The following is a 21,319-nucleotide window of genomic DNA, read 5'->3' on the forward strand; positions in this document are numbered from 1 at the left end:
ACAAATCAGTTACAATTCACTGCGCATCGGTCACTTCTTTGATGGGGTGCAACTCCACTTCACGGACTTCGTGGAACGAACGCGGGTACGCTGGCCTGGCTTCTTGGCAGTGGGTGCCGCCGTCTTTTTTTTTATGGAAAATTAGTGTCCTACAGGCATGGTTTGTCAGCCTCTTAAGGACATGACATTAATATGATATTAAAAAAAAATTATAAAAAAATAAAAAAAGAGGAAAGGAATAGGGTAAGGCCGAGCAAGCAAGCCCCCCGGCGGTTGGGACCTGGGACCCACTCTCCATAGGGATGGGGGTGGGGGTATAATAAGATGTATATGTTAAGATCCTTGTAAAAAGAATGATTGTAGTCATATGCGTTGTCTAACTTACGGGGGGGGGGGGGGGGCATTAAAAGTGTAATCTTTAATTCATATATTTTTTTTAAAAGATGTTAAAATCTCAGGACCACCTTTGTTAAAAAACTTTAATAGTGAAACATTATGTGAAGAATAAGAAATAATCTGTGCTACCACGTAAAAATCGGACATACACATTCACACTCGCCCGCATGTGTCCTGTGCCATACGGCACCTTTCCATCAAAATTGGTATAGTTAAGATCTGCTTTGTCCGCCAGCCCTCCTGCCACGTACTGCAATAGTCGCAGTTGAGCCGTCAGTACACTAGCAGTGTTCGTTTAAAAAGGATGCATAAGTTTTACTTAAAAGATTGTTTAATAATAACACATAATAATTCTAATACTTTAATTAGTAAAAAGCAGTCTGCTAAGTCAATGCTTACACGGTCACTATCACTTATAGTCCAGGCATCTTAGCCACTTTAGTGAAGGGAACGTTGAAGTGACAATGACTAGGTTTAAAATGTCCCTTATCAGAAAGTTCAACCTCAGTCCTTTGATGTTTATTAAACACATTTTCATATAAAGTTGGCTCTTCATATGGAAAAGTGGCTTTGAAATTGACCCTAATCCTTCTTTGGGCTCTGTAAATGTCGTTTGGGGCTATGGTTGTAAAACGGTATCTACTGGTCACCCCAATGTATAAACTGAAAACTCTTTCTGCACCAGAACACGCAGAAAGGATTGTATCTGCCTGATGTCTGATGCTTTTCAAAATCCCCAACCACTAACACCTTCAAAACGGACATTAACTGACACTGTTGTTTTTCCCTATATAATCCTTACTATTTTTCCGAGACGTCGTCGTGTTGTGTATTTAGCTTGCCACAACCTCATACATGGTCCTAAAAGTTAAAGTTGAAGAAAATACTAAAGATAAATGAACAAGCTGACGCAGTGTCATTCGCACCGTGAATCCCCCCATGGGAACATACTAAAGTCTGGTTCCAAATAGGCTCAATTTCCTTCTATTTCTTTGTATTTCTGCCTCGTAGGGGTAGGGGTGTTCAAACCAAAGGCACCTTTAAACCAAAATTAAAATCACACATCTTACGATACTAAGACACTCAGCAGTGAATTAATGTGGTCTAAAAACTGCAAAATTTCACATTGTGCCAGTTTTCTGGAAAACAAATTAAAAACAGCGGGCTTAGTTTTGTATGGTATACAAGAAAAAGAAAGCCTTATCTTCTGATACCATTTTGGTTGACCTCGCTTCAATGCCAAGGTCAGAGGAGCCCTTCAAAGTTGAATTGTAGACATATTTTTTGATGTGAGCTTGCCACTTTAACTTTACTATGGACGATATCTCTTACAAACTTAAACACTGAGTGGGGCGTTTGTTAGAATTTCATAGTGAGCAACATCTGGTCACATATCGTTAGGGTCAAGGTCACATTGACCCCTATGAAAAATGTGACCAAGCCGGGCAAAGAAATCCACACACACACACACACACACACACACACACACACACACACACACACACACACAGACCATGCCCCGCTATGGTTTCTTTATGGTGCGGCTATGGTTATGCTGCACGATATCGCTACTGCTGTGGAAAGCGAAAGTAGGTTTTTTTTGTGTCCGCGTGGTGGCGCCACAGGGCTTCCTGTTTCAATTTTCAGCGCCGTATGAAGTGTCTCTGTGTACTCTACAGTCTCTGTAGATACTAATTTGCACCACCTATATCACTTGCATTCCTTTCAGTGCCGGACAGGGAGGTCAAAACAGCTACCATGACTGCAGTGCAGTCATTGGGCGGAAAAGCTGCAGTCAACACAGCTACCATGCCTACAGTGCAGTCATTGGACGAAAAAGCTGCAGTCAACACAGCTACCATGCCTACAGTGCAGTCATTAGACGGAAAAGCTGCAGTAAATGGGCACAGCGATGCCTGGATAAAACCAGAGATTCAGACACCAGAAATACAGACTGCAGTCGACAATTGCAGTCATACTTGGCTGAAACAAGAAATACAAACACTAGAAACACAGACTGCAGTCAACACTCACAGTGATACCTGGCTGAAACAAGAGATACAGACACCAGAAACACGAACTGCAGTGGACACTCATAGCGATACCTGGCTGAAACAAGAGATACAGACACCAGAAACACAGACTGTAGTCGACACTCATAGCGGTACCTGGCTGAAACAAGAGATAGAGACACCAGAAACACATACTGCAGTTAACACTCATAGTTATACCTGGCTGAACCATGAGATACAGACACCAGAAAAAGAGACTGCAGTCGATAATTTCAGCGATACTTGGCTGAAACAAGAGATACAGCCACCCCAAACACATACTGCAGTCAACACTTATAGTGGTACCTGGCTGAAACAAGAGATACAGACACCAGAAACACAGACTGCAGTCGGCACTCATATTAGCTATACATGGCTGTACCAAGAGATGCAGACACCAGAAACACAGACTGCAGTTGACACTCATGGCGATATCTGGCTAAATCAAGAGATACAGACACCGAAAACACAGACTGCAGTGAACAATCATTGTGATACCTGGCTGAAACGAGGGAAATGGATAACAGAAACTCAAAGCATGGGTAGATTAGAACTAAATGAGAGACATGAACCAGATCCAGTTCCAATGTCTGACACCACATTCCCGTGTTCAAGTCACAAGAATCAGCAGGTTGTGATTACAACACATACAGGGCAGAAAAAGCATGCATGCAATGAGTGTGGTGCCAGGTTTTTACGGTCTGGTCAGTTGAAGCGACACATGTCAACACATACGAGAGAGAAAAAGTATGAGTGTACTGAGTGTGATGCTAGTTTTAAACTGTCTTCTTCTTTGAAGCAACACATGTTAACACATACGGGAGAGAAAAAGTATGAGTGTACTGAGTGTGATGTTAGTTTCAAACTGTCTTCTTCTTTGAAGCGACACATGTTAACACATACAGGGGAAAAAAAGCATGCATGCAATGAGTGTAATGCCAGGTTTTCCCAGTCTGATACTTTGAAGCGACACATGTTAACACATACAGGGGAGAAAAAGCATGCATGCAATGAGTGTGGTGCCAGGTTTACACAGTATGGTCATTTGAAGCAACACGTGTCAACACATACGGAAGAGAAAAAGTATGAGTGTACTGTGTGTGATGCTAGTTTCAAACTGTCTTCTTATTTGAAGAAACACATGTTAACACATACAGGGGAGAAAAAGCATGCATGCAATGAGTGTAGTGCCAGGTTTTCCCAGTCAGGTACTTTGAAGCAACACATGTTAACACATACAGGGGAGAAAAAGCATGCATGCAATGAGTGTGGTGCCAGGTTTTTACGGTCTGGTCAGTGGAAGCGACACATGTCAACGCATACGGAAGAGAAAAAGTATGAGTGTCCTGAGTGTGGTGCTAGTTTCACCCTGTCTTCTTATTTGAAGCAACACATGTTAATACATACAGGGGAGAAAAAGCATGCATGCAATGAGTGTAGTGCCAGGTTTTTACGGCCTAGTGATTTGAAGCAACATATGTTAACACATACGGGAAAAAAAAAGTATGAGTGTCCTGAGTGTGGTGCTTGTTTCAACCTGTCTTCTTATTTGAAGCGACACATGTTTACACATACAGGGGTGAAAAAGCATGCATGCAATGAGTGTAGTGCCATGTTTTTACGGCCTGGTCAGTTGAAGCAACACATGTTAATACATACAGGGGAGAAAAAGCATGTATGCAGTGAGTGTAGTGCCATGTTTTTACGGCCTGGTCAGTTGAAGCAACATAAGTTAATACACAAAGGGCAGAAAAAGCATGCATGCAATGAGTGTAGTGCCAGGTTTTTACGGCCTGGTGATTTGAAGAAACACATGTTAATACATACAGGGGAGAAAAAGCATGCATGCAATGAGTGTGGTGCCATGTTTTTACGGCCTGGTCAGTTGAAGCAACATAAGTTAATACACAAAGGGGTGAAAAAGCATGCATGCAATGAGTGTAGTGCCAGGTTTTACCAGTCTGGTACTTTGAAGCAACACATGCTATTACATACAGGGGAGAAAAAGCATGCATGCAATGAGTGTGGTGCCAGGTTTTTACGGTCTGGTCAGTTGAAGCAACACATGTCAACACATACGAGAGAGAAAAAGTATGAGTGTACTGAGTGTGATGCTAGTTTCAAACTGTCTTCTTCTTTAAAGGGACACATTTCAACACATACGGGAAAGAAAAAAGTATGAGTGTACTGAGTGTGATGCTACACTACTCACAAAAAGTTAAGGATCACTATGAGAAAACAGGTGCTCAATAAAATCAGTTCGCTACTGTTATTTCTTTCTCAGTCAAACCAAATTGTTATGAATTCTTGTTCAGCTGTAAGTGGGCGATGTTGTATTAGTGGGAACATTGCATGAGATTCTCTACTACTGAGCTTGGTAGCAAAAGAAAAAGCGGAAACTTGCGAAAAAGGACCTTGTTTTGGATCGTTCAGCCCGAACACATTGCACAAGCCACATGGAAAAACCATTATGCACGTGCAAGCATTGCTGTTTATGTGTGAGATGCTGTCACTTGCTTGGCTTTTTGAGAAGCCATACCACCAGTATTAGGCATTATCTGACAATGCCTCCACGACGAAAATTGAACGAGTTTGAGAAGGGACGAGCTGTTGCATGGTTCCAAGATGGTGTCCCCAAGCGAGAAGTGGCCAGGCGACTTCACGTGTCCTTCTCGGTCATTGTCAGACTGATTCAACGTTTCACAGCCACTGAGAGGGTCCAGGAAAGATGCAGACCTGGGCGACCAAAGAAGACAACTCCACGTGAAGATCGTCTCATTGTACGACTAGCCTTGCAAACAAGAACAGCCTCTTCCAGCATTATTCGAAGGCAGCTGAGGGTGGCTACTAACACCAACATCAGCCAGCAGACCATACGGAATCGCCTTCATGGGTTTAACCTCCGTTCTCGTCGCCCAGCTGTACGGCCACGCTTAACTCCAGCCCATAGGGCAGCACTACAGACGTCACGTGAGGTGGACACGTCAGCAATGGTCCCAGGTCCTGTTCAGTGATGAATCACACTTCACCCTGAACCACAACGACGACCGACTGAGGGTCTGGGGGCGCCAAGGGGAACGCTACATTGACGCCACTGTCCAAGAAAAGGTAGCCTTTGGTGGAGGTTCTGTAATGGTCTGGGGGGCCTTCAGCCTTCACCACAGAACACCCTTGTTTCATGTACAGGGTAACCTGACTGGCCTCCGATACCGGGATGAGATCCTTCGACCGCTGGCTGTGCCTACACTGCAGCAGATGGGACCGCAGGCTGTCTACCAGGATGACAACGCTCGCCCCCACAGGGCAAGGGTGGTCAACGACTTCCTGCAGCAGTCTGGAGTCAACAGAATGGAGTGGCCAGCATGCAGTCCCGGTCTCAACCCGATTGAGAACCTCTGGGATGAGTTGGATCGCAAAGTGAGGAGCAATCACCTCCCTCTCAGGGATGTCCAGCACCTCTACCAGCTGCTGCAGGCAGAGTGGCAGGCGCTTCCACAGAGGATCTTCACCACCCTGGTCAACTCTATGAGGACTCGCTGCGTCGAGTGCCAGAACAGCCAGGGCGGTTACACGCATTACTGAATTTTTGGGAGCATCTGAATGCCATGTCTTGTGATTTCAACGACTTTGTGAAATTACATTTTGATACGTACACACTTTGATAAAATGTACAGACCAAACGATTGCTCGAAATTAAAGGAAATGTTGTATCGTTATCACTAAAGCATTGAATTAAACGTGTGCCAAATACCAACGCATTGGCTTTCTTATTTGGAAAGTTATGAATTTGTGTGCAAGTGATCCTTAACTTTTTGTGAGTAGCTTAGTTTCACCCTGTCTTTTTATTTGAAGCGACACATGTTAACACATACAGGGGAGAAAAATCATGCATGCAATGAGTGTGGTGCTAGGTTTTTACGGTCTGGTAATTTGAAGCGATATATGTTAACATATGCAGGAGAGTAAAAGCATTTGTGGTTGAAAACGACGTTAAACACGAAATAAAGAAAGAGAAAAAGCATTTCGGTACAGAGTGTAATGCAAGGTTTTAGAGAAGCATCGATGTTGTTGCCGTTTTCTGATCGGGGTCAAGCTCAGTTGGCGTTCTTTAATATCAGATTTTTGTCAAATTTTATACCAATTTGCATTTGGGAAAGTTTCTGAAGAGAATTGGGTTGAGAACCAAAAGGTCCGAGGACATTTGGTCAAGAGTCAAAAGGTCGAGGGTGACAAAAGGTCATCAGCGAAACGTCTAAAGAAAAAAAAATTGATTTTATTGTCAGTGTCCATTCGTGAAGAAAATTCTGCTTCGAGTGTCTATTGGATTTTATTTTCTGTGATTTGCAGAGCTCCATTCTGTGTCTGTGTCCCTGTCCGAATGTCACTTTCTCTCCGCTTGGAAATGCTTTTAAAGTTTGAATATGGAAGAAAAAGAAGAGAAAACAACTCAAGCTTTTAGCGTATCAGTGACATGTTTCACCAAACAATCTGTTGAGTATCGAGCTGTGTTCACCGTTGACCACACTACGTTTCATTTACCGACAAAGCCGTGGGTCCGTGAACACAAACAAACACACGTCACTCAATGCACTGTTAGTACGAACACTGTTCTGAATGACCCGATCGTGACGAGTGCCTGTGCTCTGTTCCTTCTGGTGTCCCCTCAACCCTCCTCAGCCGCCTCCAAAAGGTTCAGAACTGTGCTGCTAGAGTTGTGCTTCGTAAGCGCAAAACACATGGCGCCACGCCGGCCTTTCCTTAATAAGCTCCATTGGCTTCCCGTTGATGCCAGGGTGGAGTACAAAATTGCATGTCTCGCTTGTAGGCACTTTGAGAACACCCTTCCCCCATACCTATCATCAGTACTGAGCATCTACGAGCCCTCTCGCTGTCTCAGGCCCAGCTCTGAAAAACTCCCCAAAGTACCAATGAAAACGTACGGAAAAAAATCCTTTAAGTATCAGGCCCCTTCTGTTTGAATATCACTGCCCGCCGCATCCTGAACTCAGGTTTAAAAATAGGTCTCATTTTTTACCCCTGACACGATGCGTTGAGTTTCCTAGTCTAGCGAGGAAAACGATTGTTTACATACCTGGAGCTTTTCATGTCTTATTCATTTAATCAAATTCGCGATCGTCGATAATGATTTTTCATGGTGTTGTTTAATTTTAAAATTACAAAGGAATTGATATGTAAGACAGTTTCAAGCGAGCTATCTTTCGCGGATGTACTTACTGTGCAAACAACTCTACATATGGCAAAAGTGTCACGTGATAATCAACTTTGGCTACGAAGCAGACAATACTTTGTCCGTAACCATTTGGAAGTGATGCAACAATAGTTCCCACAGCCGTCTCAGCATTTCGACTTAACCTTAGAACGATGTCTTTATCATAACTGTGAAGAATATAACGGAGATTACTGTCAAAGCCGGCCGATCTGCAATCACTTTCGTCTCGGTTGGGAGTTAACTGTGTATTCCTGTTGTAATAGATTCGGCGCACAAACGAAGCATCCAGTCAGAGATAAAACTGGCGCTAGCCGTTGAAGCGATGATGTTCAGTATGTGCCCGCCGCTGACCTTCGCAGTTGCTCTTCCCAATCTCAGTTCAAATCCAAATTAAAAACACACTTTTTCCACAAACATTTACCGTTAAATACATTTTCAAGCCTGATCCGTTTCTGATGGTCACTTTTGTCCCATGATTGTATGTACATAGTTTTTCATGGATGTGTTTTGCGCGCGCGTGAGTGCGTATGTTTGTGATAATGTATTATTGTGCAATTTGTTTTATGTAGTGCGCGTGTGTGCCCCTGCGTGTGTTTGTGATAATGTTTTACAGAGCAACGAGTTATTCATTGATATGTGTGTGATTGCACGTTAAATAATGTTATGTTGTCGTAGTTTTTTGATTGTACAGCGCTTTAAGCAGGGTTAAACCCTGGATATATGCGCTATAGAAATATTATGCATTATTTTTTTAGTGCTCACGACAACACCAAATTTTGATTGGATTTTGTTGAAGTCATCGCTGCGATATTGCTTTGAATATCACCGCATTTTGCGACAGTCAAAACATCATGTTACACCATGTGTGTGTGTGTGTGTAAGTGTGAGGTTTATGCGACTGTTTGCATGCGCTTTGATTATGAGCGTCAGTGATGATGCTTATTGCTTCAAATGCTCATATGTTATAAGTTAATCTTAGTAGTGTACTTATGTTTGATTATATGCTGAATGATTATGTGTTTGTCTTATTAGAAAGGCGATGTGGTGCCAAAAGAAAAATTTCCTTGTTTGTGTAAAATGAAAATGGACATTAAAGTTGTCTTATCTTATTTTTTGTTACAGACATGCTGTAACATGCAACACATCAAGTTATGATGGAGTTAAAGCTTTGGTTTAACTCAGTCCAAGTAACCTCATGTATAGACTTACAAAACTCCTTGTGTTGGTGGTGTCACAGCTTGCTTGTAATGTTATTAACATCATGTTATTGCTGGTGTAACATGCAGCACCCCATGTTTTGTTGGTGTTACAGCTTGCTCAAATGCCTATTAACACCATGTTATGTTGGTGTTACAGCTTGCTCAAATGCCTATTAACACCGTCCATGTTATGTTGGTGTTACAGCTTGCTCAAATGCCTATTAACACTATGTTATGTTGGTGTTCCGTCGCGATATAACCTTCGTGGTTGAAAACGACGTTAAACACCAAATAAAGAAAGAAAGAAAGATGTTGGTGTTACGGCTTGCTCAAATGCCTATTAACACCGTGTTATGTTGGTGTTACAGCTTGCTTAAATGTCTATTAACACCATGTTTTGTTGGTGTTACAGCTTTCTCAAATGCCTATTAACACCATATTATGTTGGTGTTACAGCTTGCTCAAATACCTATTAACACCATGTTTTGTTGGTGTTAGGCTTGCTTGTAAAAATCAACAACCCCACCATGTTTTGGCGTTCACATCATTGTTTTCACCTGGATGGAATCATGTGTCGGAAAGGAAAGCATGATGTTTGGAAATTGTGTGCGGGTTTCATGCTTGGATATTGCACTTTGCTGACTTGTCACAGGTTAATTTACATTTAATATCAGTTTTTAACTGTGTGACGGGATTGCCGTCAACACGATAAAGTTTGCAGCAGCAAAGACAAGTCAGAGTAGAATCTGGGTTGTTAATGCTAATGCCCTCGTCGCGATATAACCTTCGTGGTTGAAAACGACGTTAAACACCAAATAAAGAAAGGAAATGCTAATGCCAGCTTTTCCCGACATGTTATAGTACGTAAGCAATAATGTAGTTAAGATTTCCGTAAGGACTGATCATGAGTTCGTAGTTTCGCTATTGGCAATCAGTGCATGGCCGCCATGTTTGTTTACTCAACAAGTTAGATGCTGGGAATAAGAGGAAATGTTAACAAACCTGTTATTATAGTGTTAAGTTGAACGTTTGAAATTAGAGGAAAAGTTATAATAAATGTGTTACCGGGTCATCAGTAACCCGTTTTGACGCTCGGTAGAAGACGCGAACGGCCTATTGACCATCGTAAGTTGTGCCCTACCGGTCAACGGTCCGACGACCAGAATGGATAGAATAGTAATGTAGCGTGCGATTGAAGCTCTTTTGAAGAGAATAATATTGCAAAGTAAGTAAATATGTTGAAATGTTAATGAAACGATGTCTGCGGACATCGTAATCGTAAGGAAAAGAGAGATAAAGAGGGATTATATTTTTGCTGTGGACGAGTTCGCGAGAGAGTCGGCCATTGCTGCCATTTAGCCTATGCGAGTGTTGCGGCCCTATGCTCCACAGGGAGTCTACAGGAATAAGTCAAGTAAGTCAAGCCTATGCGAGACATTCTTACATTATTTTGTGTTGCTAGGCAGGAAGGGGTATAAAACACTCAGGAGCGAGATGACGGGAGGCTTGATAGGTTTTTGCAGAATAAAGACGACTCGAGTAGGGTAAATTGCTAGCAGTAAAGGATCTTGAGATTCTCTTTTCATCTAAATAGGCAGAGTAGGAGTACAGTTAGTTCTAAAGGACGATCCACAACATTCGGGCCGGCCAAATTGTCTGGTTCCGAACGATCCAAAAGAAAGTTAGGAGAAGAATCGAGTCATCGTAGATAGATAGAAATAAACCAAATCGGACCGGTTAGGTCCGACAAACTTAGATAGCTAGGTGGGAATCAAACTAGAGGACCTACACGTGCGATTGTTAAACCCATTGCAGTCAGTCGGGTTTGGACATCGCATTGTGCGTTCATAAATAGGAGTAGAACTTTATAATTAGGGTCAAACCGTCGTTGGTGAGATAGGGCTGCGGCCTTGGTTTCCCAATGATGAAAAATAGCACTTAGAAGTCTCAGATTACTGAAGTAATAAATTCTTAGCCTGGTGAGGAAAGAACCGTTCTTTCGTTTGTAGCCAGAAAAACAAGTAGCATCCTTTTCGGAATTTTAGTCATCCAAACTTTAGCCAGTTAAGGAGCAAACATATCCTGTACGGGATCAAGACATAGCTAGCCAGGCGTTGGACTGCAAAACCTCCTCGTAGTTAGTATTGCGGGTTGGGAGATTATGTGTCTTTTTAAATAACCTTTTACCTGAATGAAAGCGTGTGCCGGCAATGTGAATTTGTATAACATGTAGTTTGTATTTGACATACGATGTTATGCTGGTCACTTGACCTTTTGGTAAAATAAACTGTTGTTTAGAATTATACAATCGAAGTGTGGACTCCCTTTGTGTCTGATTGACGTTCAGGTTGATTGAGTTCTTGTTCAGTTATTGTAGAATTAGTTATTGACCAGTCAAGCCGGAATCTTAGGAAAAGCGAAGAGTTAGCAGTAGACTAGGATTAGATTTGCATTGCACTAGGGAATAGAGAAAACACAACGCGAGGTAACATCACATAAAATAACATCGACTGCATGCATTAGTCTGCAACGCTGGGCAGAGAGAAACATATAGGCAAATTATCTCTCTCTCTGGTCCTCTTTACAACTTTCACTAGTTCTCGCCGGCAATTAGCTTAGAAATAATAACGTAGTAACCTGTAGAATTAGGAGAACTGCCACAACTGTATCATCCTTCACACATTATGTAAACATCTTAACATTAACACTTTGGTTGTAAAAGTATTGCACTTTATTCAAACAGGACAAAAACAAAAACATGCAGACGGTGATAAACCGAATGACACACGTAACAACCATGTTGTTTTGTTTTGTTGTGTGTGTGCGTCAGGCATGGGAATTGAAACAAAAGTAACAAGTCGCGTAAAGCGAAAATACAATATTTAGTCAAGTAGCTGTCGAACTCACAGAATGAAACTGAACGCAATGCCATTTTTCAGCAAGACCGTATACTCGTAGCATCGTCAGTCCACCGCTCATGGCAAAGGCAGTGAAATTGACAAGAAGAGCGGGGTAGTAGTTGCGCTAAGAAGGATAGCACGCTTTTCTGTACCTCTCTTCGTTTTAACTTTCTGAGCGTGTCTATATCTATATGTTTTTGGAATCAGGAACCGACAAGGAATAAGATGAAAGTGTTTTTAAATTGATTTGGACAATTTAATTTTGATAATAATTTTTATATATTTAATTTTCAGAGCTTGTTTTTAATCCGAATATAACATATTTATATGTTTTTGGAATCAGCAAATGATGGAGAATAAGATAAACGTAATTTTTGATCGTTTTATAAATTTTTATTTTTTTTTTACAATTTTCAGATTTTTAATGACCAAAGTCATTAATTAATTTTTAAGCCACCAAGCTGAAATGCAATACCGAAGTCCGGGCTTCGTCGAAGATTACTTGACCAAAATTTCAACCAATTTGGTTGAAAAATGAGGGCGTGACAGTGCCGCCTCAACTTTCACGAAAAGCCGGATATGACGTCATCAAAGACATTTATCAAAAAAAAGAAAAAAACGTTCGGGGATTTCATACCCAGGAACTCTCATGTCAAATTTCATAAAGATCGGTCCAGTAGTTTAGTCTGAATCGCTCTACACACACACACACACACACAGACACACAGACACACGCACATACACCACGACCCTCGTTTCGATTCCCCCTCGATGTTAAAATATTTAGTCAAAACTTGACTAAATATAAAAAGGGCTGAAAATGTTTAAGTAATAGCAAAGTCGACGGCGCAAAGCGCCTAGCCTTACTACTACTACATGTACTACATAATATTTCTATAGCGCATATATCCAGGGTTTAACCCTGCTCAAAGCGCTGTACAATAAAAAAAAACTACGACAACATAACATATTTTAACGTGCAAACACACACATATCAATGAATAACACATTGCTCAAAAATACATTATCACAAACACACGCACGGGCACACACGCGCACTACATAAAACAAATGGCACAATAATCACAAACATACGCACTCACGCGCGCGCAAAACGCTGACATACGTGAAAAACTATGTACAGTACATGGGACAAAAGTGACCAGCAGGAACGGACCAGGCTTGAAAATGTATTTCACGTTAAATGTTTGCGGAAAAGGTGTGTTTTAAGTTAGTAAGGGGGTCCGGGGGCATGACCCCCCCCTCCCCCCCCGGAATGTTTTTCCTCCAAATAACCCAAATGGTGCAATTTGGTGTCATCTGAGCTCCAAGTTTGCCATTAAAATCTGTTTTTAGAACCATTTTTGCCTCCCCTATTTAATTTTCGGCTGAACTAAAACAATTTCGGTGGAAATTTGCCTTTCGGCGGACAATTCCCATGTCTGGTGTGTGTTTTGTTGTTGTGTGTGTGTGTGTGTATTGTTGTGTGTGTGCGTGTTTTGTTGTTGTGTGTGTGCGTGTTTTGTTGTTGTGGGTGTGTGCATGTTGTTGTTGTGTGTGTGCTTGTTTTGTTCTTGTTGTGTTTGTGCGTGTTTTGTTGTTGTGTGTGCATGTTTTGTTGTGTGTGTGCGTGTTTTGTTGTTGTGTGTACGTGTTTTGTTGTGTGTGTGTGCGTGTTTTGTTATTGATGTGTATGTGCTTTGTTGTTGTTGTGTGTGTGGGTGTGTTGTTGTGTGTGTGCGCGTGTTGTTGTGTGTGTGCGCGTGTTGTGTGTGTGCGTGTTTTGTTGTGTGTGTGTGTGCGTGTTTTGTTGTTGTGTGTGTGCGTGTTTTGTTGTGTGTGTTTGTGTGTTTTGTTGTTGTGTGTGTGTTTCGTTGTGGTTGTGTGTGCGTGTTTTGTTGTGTGTGTGCGTGTTTTGTTGTTGTGTGTGTGCGTGTTTTGTTGTTGTGTGTGTGCGTGTTTTGTTGTTGATGAGGCCTCTGTGGAGGAAGGCGTGCTGCCGAAAGCAACTAATTTTAAGTGTTCACACACACACACACACACACACACACACACACACACACACACACACACACACGGGCATACCCTGATCATAGCAGTCAAACCGACTGACACACACTCGCACGCACACACACACACGTACACGACACACACTCACACACACAGACACACTGTGCCGTGACACACACAGACACAAACCGTGCCGGGACACACACACACTCGCACTCACACTTGAGACGCTACATGATAGGATATATGTGATGACAATAATCCCAATTGTTGTTACACTTTTACAAAGACAGCTTTGATCAGTACATCACAAATTGAATGACAGACAGATGAACAGTTCAACTGGACATGATTTTGTCTTTTCTGTCATGATCATTGTATCTCATTGCTGGGAAGTGAGGGCACAGTGGCGCCCCCTTTTAACACTTGAGAAAATAAGGTCATAAAAAGGGGGAGTCTTAAAATAAAGGTAAATTTACACAGCTTATAAACAGAAAATCTGAAAGAGCGAGGTTTAAAAAAAAAAGGTCTTAAACCGGGAGATCTTATAAAGAGGCTTCCGCTGTAACTTCTTCCCAGTGGAAAGCTGGCAGCAACAACTCTCGCGTTTAACTCAGGTATCATCAGTCACCTCTGCTTCCAGCAGGATGACCGAGGTCTTTAAATCAACCTGCCACAGCAGTGACAGGGGGATGGGACACGGATACCTGAATCACCACAGCAGGTCAATTGACTGGTGTTTCACCCAGCCTGGATTGGAGCCCCTGACCCGAGGATGACAATTCAGTCCAATGAGCTACTGGACCAGCACCCAGTGGGCCAACAGTCTTGTAAGTTTACCAGGTAAATCTCTCTCCCTTTGCCACACCTGCTCTAGGCAGATTGTGTTCAGTGGACACCCCCTTTTAAGACCCCCCCCCCCCCCAATTCAAGACGTCCTCCATTTTAAGACCTTTTTTCAGATTTTCTGTTCTTAACCTGTGTAAATTTACCTTCATTATAAGACTCCCTCCTTTTTAAGACCTGATTTTCTCAGATTCTTGAAGGTCTTAAAATGGAGGTTCCACTGTACTTTTTAATGTAACCTTCACTGATGGCTCTCAGGGAGGCAGGCACCCACTCAACCATTTACTGCCCAATCATTTCTGTGTTTTTCATGTCACAACTAAGAGACTGTAACCATCACAGATGGTTCTCAGGGAGGCAGGCACCCACTCAGACATTTACTGCCCAATCATTTCTGTGTTTTTCATGTCACAACTAAGAGACTGTATTCTTCACGGATGTCTATCCGAATATTGCGATCATGAATATGGTGCACAAACTTAATAAACACGCAAATAAAAGAGTGTAAGTGTCTGAAGCTCCAATACTTGTACACAATCCAAGCCATTCGTATGAATCACTGAAGGTTCCATGGGTCGCTGGCATTTGTAGTGTTAGAGGCTGTACCTGAAGCTGACGACTGTCTGTCCAGTCTCTGCGTGTCCATTCTCCTCCCAACATCACCTTGACCTGTGCTCACATGACCTTCACCTTGACCAGTTCGCACATGACCTTCACCGTGACCAGTTCTCACATGACCTTCACCGTGACCTTGGGACTGAACATCAAAGCCTAGTGTTGTGGAATTTCGGTCAAAAGAGTTTGACGTGAAAATGGTGGAACTTGGCGCAATCGTCAAGATAAATGGAGTCGTTTTTCTCACAGTGTTGAATGACAAGAGCGGAGAATTGGCTAAAACGTCTAAGGAATTTGATGCTAAAGATGTGGGCTCTATAAGGTTTGGTGTTGAGCTAATACACGTCATAGGAGATGTTTCGGAAGTTAATGATAACGTAGCTGCAGAACTTGCACTCTCGGCTGAAGAATTAGTCCGGCTAACTTGAGGGAGAGCTGCCAAGGCTGAATCTGAACGTCAGTCTCTTTGTCTAATTTATCGAATTCTTCATTCACCTGTGATGAAGCGCCTTAATCCCGCCTGCAGGATTTCTGGTGACGCTCCAGCGTGAACTTGTCGCGTAGTTTCTTGCCGCACTTCGCACAGCTCTGGCGTCGGAGACCGTAGTGCACAGTTCTCTTGTGCATGGTCATAGCGCTCTTCGCCAAGAAACCTTTGTCGCACACATCGCACTTGACTGTCTGCCGCACAACTTCGCCCGACGGGTTGTGATAGACCTGCTGGTGCTGTTTGAGGTAGTAGCTGTCGGTGAAGGTTTTGTGACAAAGGTCACAGCCGTAGTCTCGCCGCTTCATGTGAACGTTGCGTTTGTGCCGCTGTACGCTTTGTCGTAGCGAAAAGGATTGGAAGCAGATATCGCACGTGTACTTCTTGGGTGGTTTTTAAGGTCTTTTGTGTGTCATTGAGAGAGGATGTTCTTCTGGAACTGTTGGAAGGCGTTCCTTTGTTTTCTCTTTGTTGTCTAGTACGTGTCTCTTTGTCTGCATGATCATTCTGTTTTCCCGGCCCGTCTAAACTCACCTCCTGCGAAAGTTCGCAATGTTTTTCATCAACTTCATCTTCAACGTACAGAACAATCTTCTTTTCTTTGCCGTCACACTTGTGAATGAGTCGCTTGTGGCGCTGGCTTGGACTTTGGCGAGGAGAAAGGCTTGTCGCAAATTTCACACGTAAATATCCCGTTTCTGAAGCACTCCTTCCTCCGAGATACTGTAGAGAATGAGGGTGTTGCCCATAATTTGCCTGCCGCAGTCACATCAGACTTCTTATTGCTATCCGAGTCGCATACTTCCAGGGGTGAGTTTTTCCTCTCCAGTTTTTTCCGATGCACTCTGGACTTAAGGTGTTTATCCAACAATTGTTTACTGGTAAAGGTTTTGCAGCACACACCGCACGTAATGGCCGACTCCGGCGAATGTTTTCTCAAATGCAACTTCAGATACGTCGTGCTGGCAACAGCCTTTCCGCACATCCAACACTGCACAGTTTTCGCCGGCGCTCGCCGCTTCCCTGAATGGGACGCGAGATGTTTTTTTTAACGGGTTCAGCCCATGGTAACCTTTCCCGCAAAGCTCGCAGAAGTATCGGTGCTTTCTGTCCACCTCGTGGGTGCGTCTGAGACAGTTGAGAGCGAACCGGTCGACGAAGGACGCTCCGCAGGCCTCGCAGCGGTAAGGTCGCTCATTGGTGTGAGCAACATAGACGTGCCGCTGGAGACGAGACTTAGACTGAAAGGTCGCGGGGCAAAGGTCGCAGACGAAGGGGCGCCAGTGGCAGTATACGTATCGAATGTGGCTGACCAGGCGATGGCGCTTGTCAAAAGATCGTCCACACACTTTGCAGATAAAGGCGATGTTGGCACAAAACATTGACTGATTCTGTGGAATGGGTCGGATTTTCTGCTGTGGCTGCTGCTGTTGTTTCTGTTGAGTTGAGAGGATTTTCTGCTGTTGCTGCTTCTCACGTTTCTGCTGGTCTTGTTGCTGCTGTGGTTTCTGTTGAGAGGATAACATATTTTGCTGCTGCTGTTTCTCAGTGTTGGGTGGAGAGGATTTTATGCTGTGGCTGCTGCTGCTCTGGTTTCTGTTGAGAGGAGATTTCCTGATGCTGCTGCTGTTTCTGCCCAGACGATAAGCCTTTCTGCTGCTGCTGTTTCTGGCGATGGATATGCTTGTGATCTTTTGCAGGAGGCTGTGTCCAAGTCTTCCACTACGAGGTAGATGGAGATAGATTGTGTGGCCGCTGTGGTGTGTTTAGTCTCTGTCTTCAGCCTCTGGCCACTGTGATGGTTCATTGGTCTGGTCGGCGCAGTTGTCGTCATCACTGATGTCATCTCTGTTGTCGTCACTGATGCACAATTTTGTCGATTTCCTTCGTCCTCGTCTTTTCACGGGTCTCGTCTGCCGCTTGCCTGCCTCTCCTAAAACAGGAAAATGACCTTGTGTTGGTTATCAAATAACCAAAGGGAAGTAAGCGCTCTAAATGTATATGACATGTGTAATGGAGTAAGCGAGAGTAAGACATAACCAATCTCCTGGCACCTGAGAGAATAACAAGCATTGAAATGAACAAGCGACTTTCATCCTCGCACGCCATTAAAAATAGGTAACATGCGCCTTGAGCTTCGGAAAAGGCGCTATATAAATACCCGTTATTATTTATTATTATAAAGGATGATCGCCGCAAGCTCATATGTTCATCATTCTCCAAGGCACTTTAACTTAGGCTTACAGTCAGTCATACACAAGAACCAGCTTTTATTCCTGACCGTACCGGCATAGTCCTTAGATCAAGACTGGTTTTTAAAAGAACAAATGACCGTACATAGTCCTTAGATCAAGACTGGTTTCTAAAAGAACAAATGACGGGCGAAATGGCGCAGTGGTAAGACGTCGGGAGGTCGTGAGTTCGAATCCCGGTCGCTGCCGCCCGGTGGGTTAAGAGTGGATATTTTTCCGATCTCCCAGGTCAACTTATGTGCATACAGACCTGCTAGTGATTTAACCCCCTTCGTGTGTACATGCAAGCCAAGTGCACACGGAAAAGATCCTGTAATCCCTGTCGGAGTTCGGTGGGTTATAGAAACACAAAAATACCCAGCATGCCTACCCAACGAAAGCGGAGTGAAGATGACTATGCTCTCAGAGTATAGTGTGGGGAACCCAAATGGGCAAACAAGCTCACACATCAACAGAAATTTCTGGAACGCTGAAGAAGAAGAAAAGAACAAACACACACATTGTTACAGGGTCGCCTTGAAAGTATCTGTGAGAATGTTAAACACATGAGGCAGAACGCTGTTAACGGCCTATTCCACACAGACCACGAATCACCACAAATTGATACATTTTAGGATTCGTAGTTGAATCATAATCAGTTCGTGAAGTTTTGAAACTGATTCATATATATATTTGTAGTCAGTTCTTGCAATTCTTGAGCAATCGGGAATTCGTGACAAAAGTTTTGAGCCATTCAAAATTTTAGCCACGAATCCCCAAACAGTCAGATATACCTACGAATTGATTAGGATTCAGTTACCAGGCCTAAGAATGTACTACAAATTTGTTACGAATTAACTACAAGTTTTTGGAATTGTGAGTTTGTGGCCAAAATAATATTTGGATCGTGGGATTTATGGTCTGTGTGGAATAGGACCGTTAGAGATCAAATAACCAAAGGGAAGTGTGGGTCCGTATAACTCTGGCTTACTCCATTACACATGTTGTATACATTTGGAGCGCTTACTTCCCTTTGGTTATTTGATCTCTTGACAGCACTCATTCTTGTTTTCGTTAGCATGAAACTGCCTTGCCATGAAAGCTACCTTCTCCCTTCTACCGCAGTCATTTATTGTAACATGTTTGCTGACACTCGCTGTACTGTAATGTAGAAACATGATTTGTGTGTTCATGTTTGCGTTACAAATTTTTGACTATTCCTACCTGCTTCACTGCAAGCGCTCCCAGCTGCTCCAACCGCCTCAGATTCTTCCGTCTGAAAATACAAAAAGTTTGATGATGCATTTTATGTGAATGAGCACGTGCACACACACACAGTGACACACACTGACACACACACATACAAAAACACACTCACAAACATGTGCACACACATACACCCCCCCTCCACCCACACACACACACTGATTGATTGATATCTGTTGCTGTTTGGGTCCAGCGGACCATATAGGCCAAATCAGGACCCCACACACACACTCAGTACGGTACTGCAGTGCAACCCCCATTTTAAGACCTGATTTTCTCAGATTGTTTGAGGTCCTAAGAGAGAGGTTCCACTGTGCTGAGCGATCATTATCACAGACTCACCAGCTGACCAGCTTTATGGCTGTGGGTCACAGACGTTGGCTCAAGACACTGCCCGGCACTGTGACTGGTCTCGAGGGACGCAGACTTGACACTGGTCACTGCACACTGATTCCAATCGCCATCAGTGTCACCGGCCCCTGGCGGTGAAGAGGGGGAGGAGAAGGCGGTGACATTTCGGTGAATGTCTTTTGACCCGTCTTCAGCTTGACCAGTCAACATAGCTGGACATCTTTTTGCTGATGTCTGGCCGTCAGACCCTGAAATAGAGATATATGGACATGTTAAAGACCAAATCTTCTTCTTTTTCTTTGTTCACGGGCTGAAACTCCCAGGTTCACTTATGTTTTTGCATTAGTGTTTTTTTTACGTGCATGACCGTTTTTACCCCGCCATTCAGGCAGCATACGCCGATTTTGGGGGAAGCATGCTGGGTATTTTCGTGTTTCTATAACCCACCGAATTCTGACATAGATTACAGGATCTTTTCCGTGCACAATTGGTCTTGTGCTTGCGTGTACGCACGAAGGGAGGTAAAGCACTAGCAGGTCTGCACATAAGTTGACCTGGGAGATCGGAAAAATCTCCACCCTTAACCCACCAGGCGGCCGCGGCCAGGATTCAAACTAACGACCTTCCGATTAGGAGGCCGACGTCTTACCACTGCGCCACTTCGCCCGTCAAACACCAAATCGGTTGTATAAAAGCAGACCTGACAACCCGTGTAAAACCTCAAGTGTAAGTGACAAGTGTAACAAATGGGATTTTTTTTTATGGAATTTTCAGCGTTGCAAATGGTGCTTAAGTGTAGCATTGCACATCTGCATTTATGCTACAGTGGAACCCCCTTTTAAGACCCCCTCGTTTTTAAGACCCCCTCGTTTTTAAGACCCCCTAGTTTTTAAGACCCCCTCGTTTTTAAGACCCCCTCGTTTTTAAGACCCAATTTTCAGATGTTTGGGGGTCTCAAAAGAGGGGTTTCACTGTATCCCACGCAAAAAAAAGAGAAAAATTTTGAAAGCAGGAACATTAATTATAATATCCATTAGAGAATGGCTGCAGTTGATACTTTTCCTCATTGGACAACGTTTTCTGACCGGGACACAGAGCGAGAAGCAGAAATGAGTACCAGGACTCACAAGAAAGAAGTAACTGTTGCATACTTGTGATGGTTTGTTTAACACTTTCTACCACACATATGTTGACCACGTTTTTTAATCCGAGACCAGCTGTGCTGCAGCAAATCACTCAGAATTGTAGTAACTGTGTACGGTAACTGTGTATCAACACGCTGGAATGCAGGTGTTAGATAGACGTTATAGGAAGCGACTGAAGCTAACAGTCTGAGCGGATATATCCGTACCTGGTCAGATAGAGCCATATGAAGTAGTCTTTCTGTGATAGTAGTAGTCCAGTGGACGATACCTTCCGCCTGTGATCAAACCTCAACTCACTCAATCAGCTGATGGAAAAAGTAACCAATACACAGCAAAATGATAGTATTATCTAATACACTCGAAGCAATAACATAACGATACACACCTTATGAACGGTTTTGATCTAAAACAGCAAAGTAGTCGAACAGTCTTCGTGATTCATCGGTTGATGAACCAGACGAAAATAATTCAAGTTGATGGAGTTCGCTCCCTTGATATAAGCTCTTCACAAGAAAATCTACTAAATTTTATGTCTTTTTACCAAGATGTCTTGAAATACATAATCAGCGTAGTTGTAGTCGGTGTTGAGTCA

At 43.2% G+C, this 21,319-nt stretch overlaps 2 protein-coding genes across 3 annotated transcripts; one reads left to right on the plus strand and one right to left on the minus strand.

Moving 5' to 3' along the window:
* Positions 1-2,146: 2,146 nt before the first annotated feature.
* Positions 2,147-4,643, plus strand: LOC138949636 (zinc finger protein 665-like). Its single transcript, XM_070321427.1, has one exon. The coding sequence runs from the start codon at positions 2,155-2,157 to the stop codon at positions 4,627-4,629; it is 2,475 nt and encodes an 824-aa protein (XP_070177528.1). The 5' UTR covers positions 2,147-2,154; the 3' UTR covers positions 4,630-4,643.
* Positions 4,644-13,676: 9,033 nt separating this feature from the next.
* On the minus strand, positions 13,677-21,218 carry LOC138949660 (uncharacterized). 2 transcript variants are annotated; one of them, XM_070321458.1, is made up of 4 exons: positions 20,934-21,105; positions 19,574-19,830; positions 19,190-19,241; positions 13,677-17,667 (listed from the first exon to the last, which is right to left on the minus strand). In XM_070321458.1, exons 2-4 carry the CDS (start codon positions 19,790-19,792, stop codon positions 17,501-17,503), a joined length of 438 nt encoding a protein of 145 aa, XP_070177559.1. In that variant the 5' UTR covers positions 19,793-19,830; positions 20,934-21,105; the 3' UTR covers positions 13,677-17,500. The 2 variants fall into 2 exon arrangements, with proteins under 2 accessions (XP_070177559.1, XP_070177558.1); XM_070321457.1 differs by lacking the exon at positions 20,934-21,105 and adding an exon at positions 21,113-21,218 and having other exon boundaries at positions 13,678-17,667.
* Between the last annotated feature and the right edge of the window lie 101 nt (positions 21,219-21,319).

This window comes from Littorina saxatilis, linkage group LG16 (assembly GCF_037325665.1).
Source record: "Littorina saxatilis isolate snail1 linkage group LG16, US_GU_Lsax_2.0, whole genome shotgun sequence".
Taxonomy (NCBI): Eukaryota; Metazoa; Mollusca; class Gastropoda; order Littorinimorpha; family Littorinidae; genus Littorina; species Littorina saxatilis.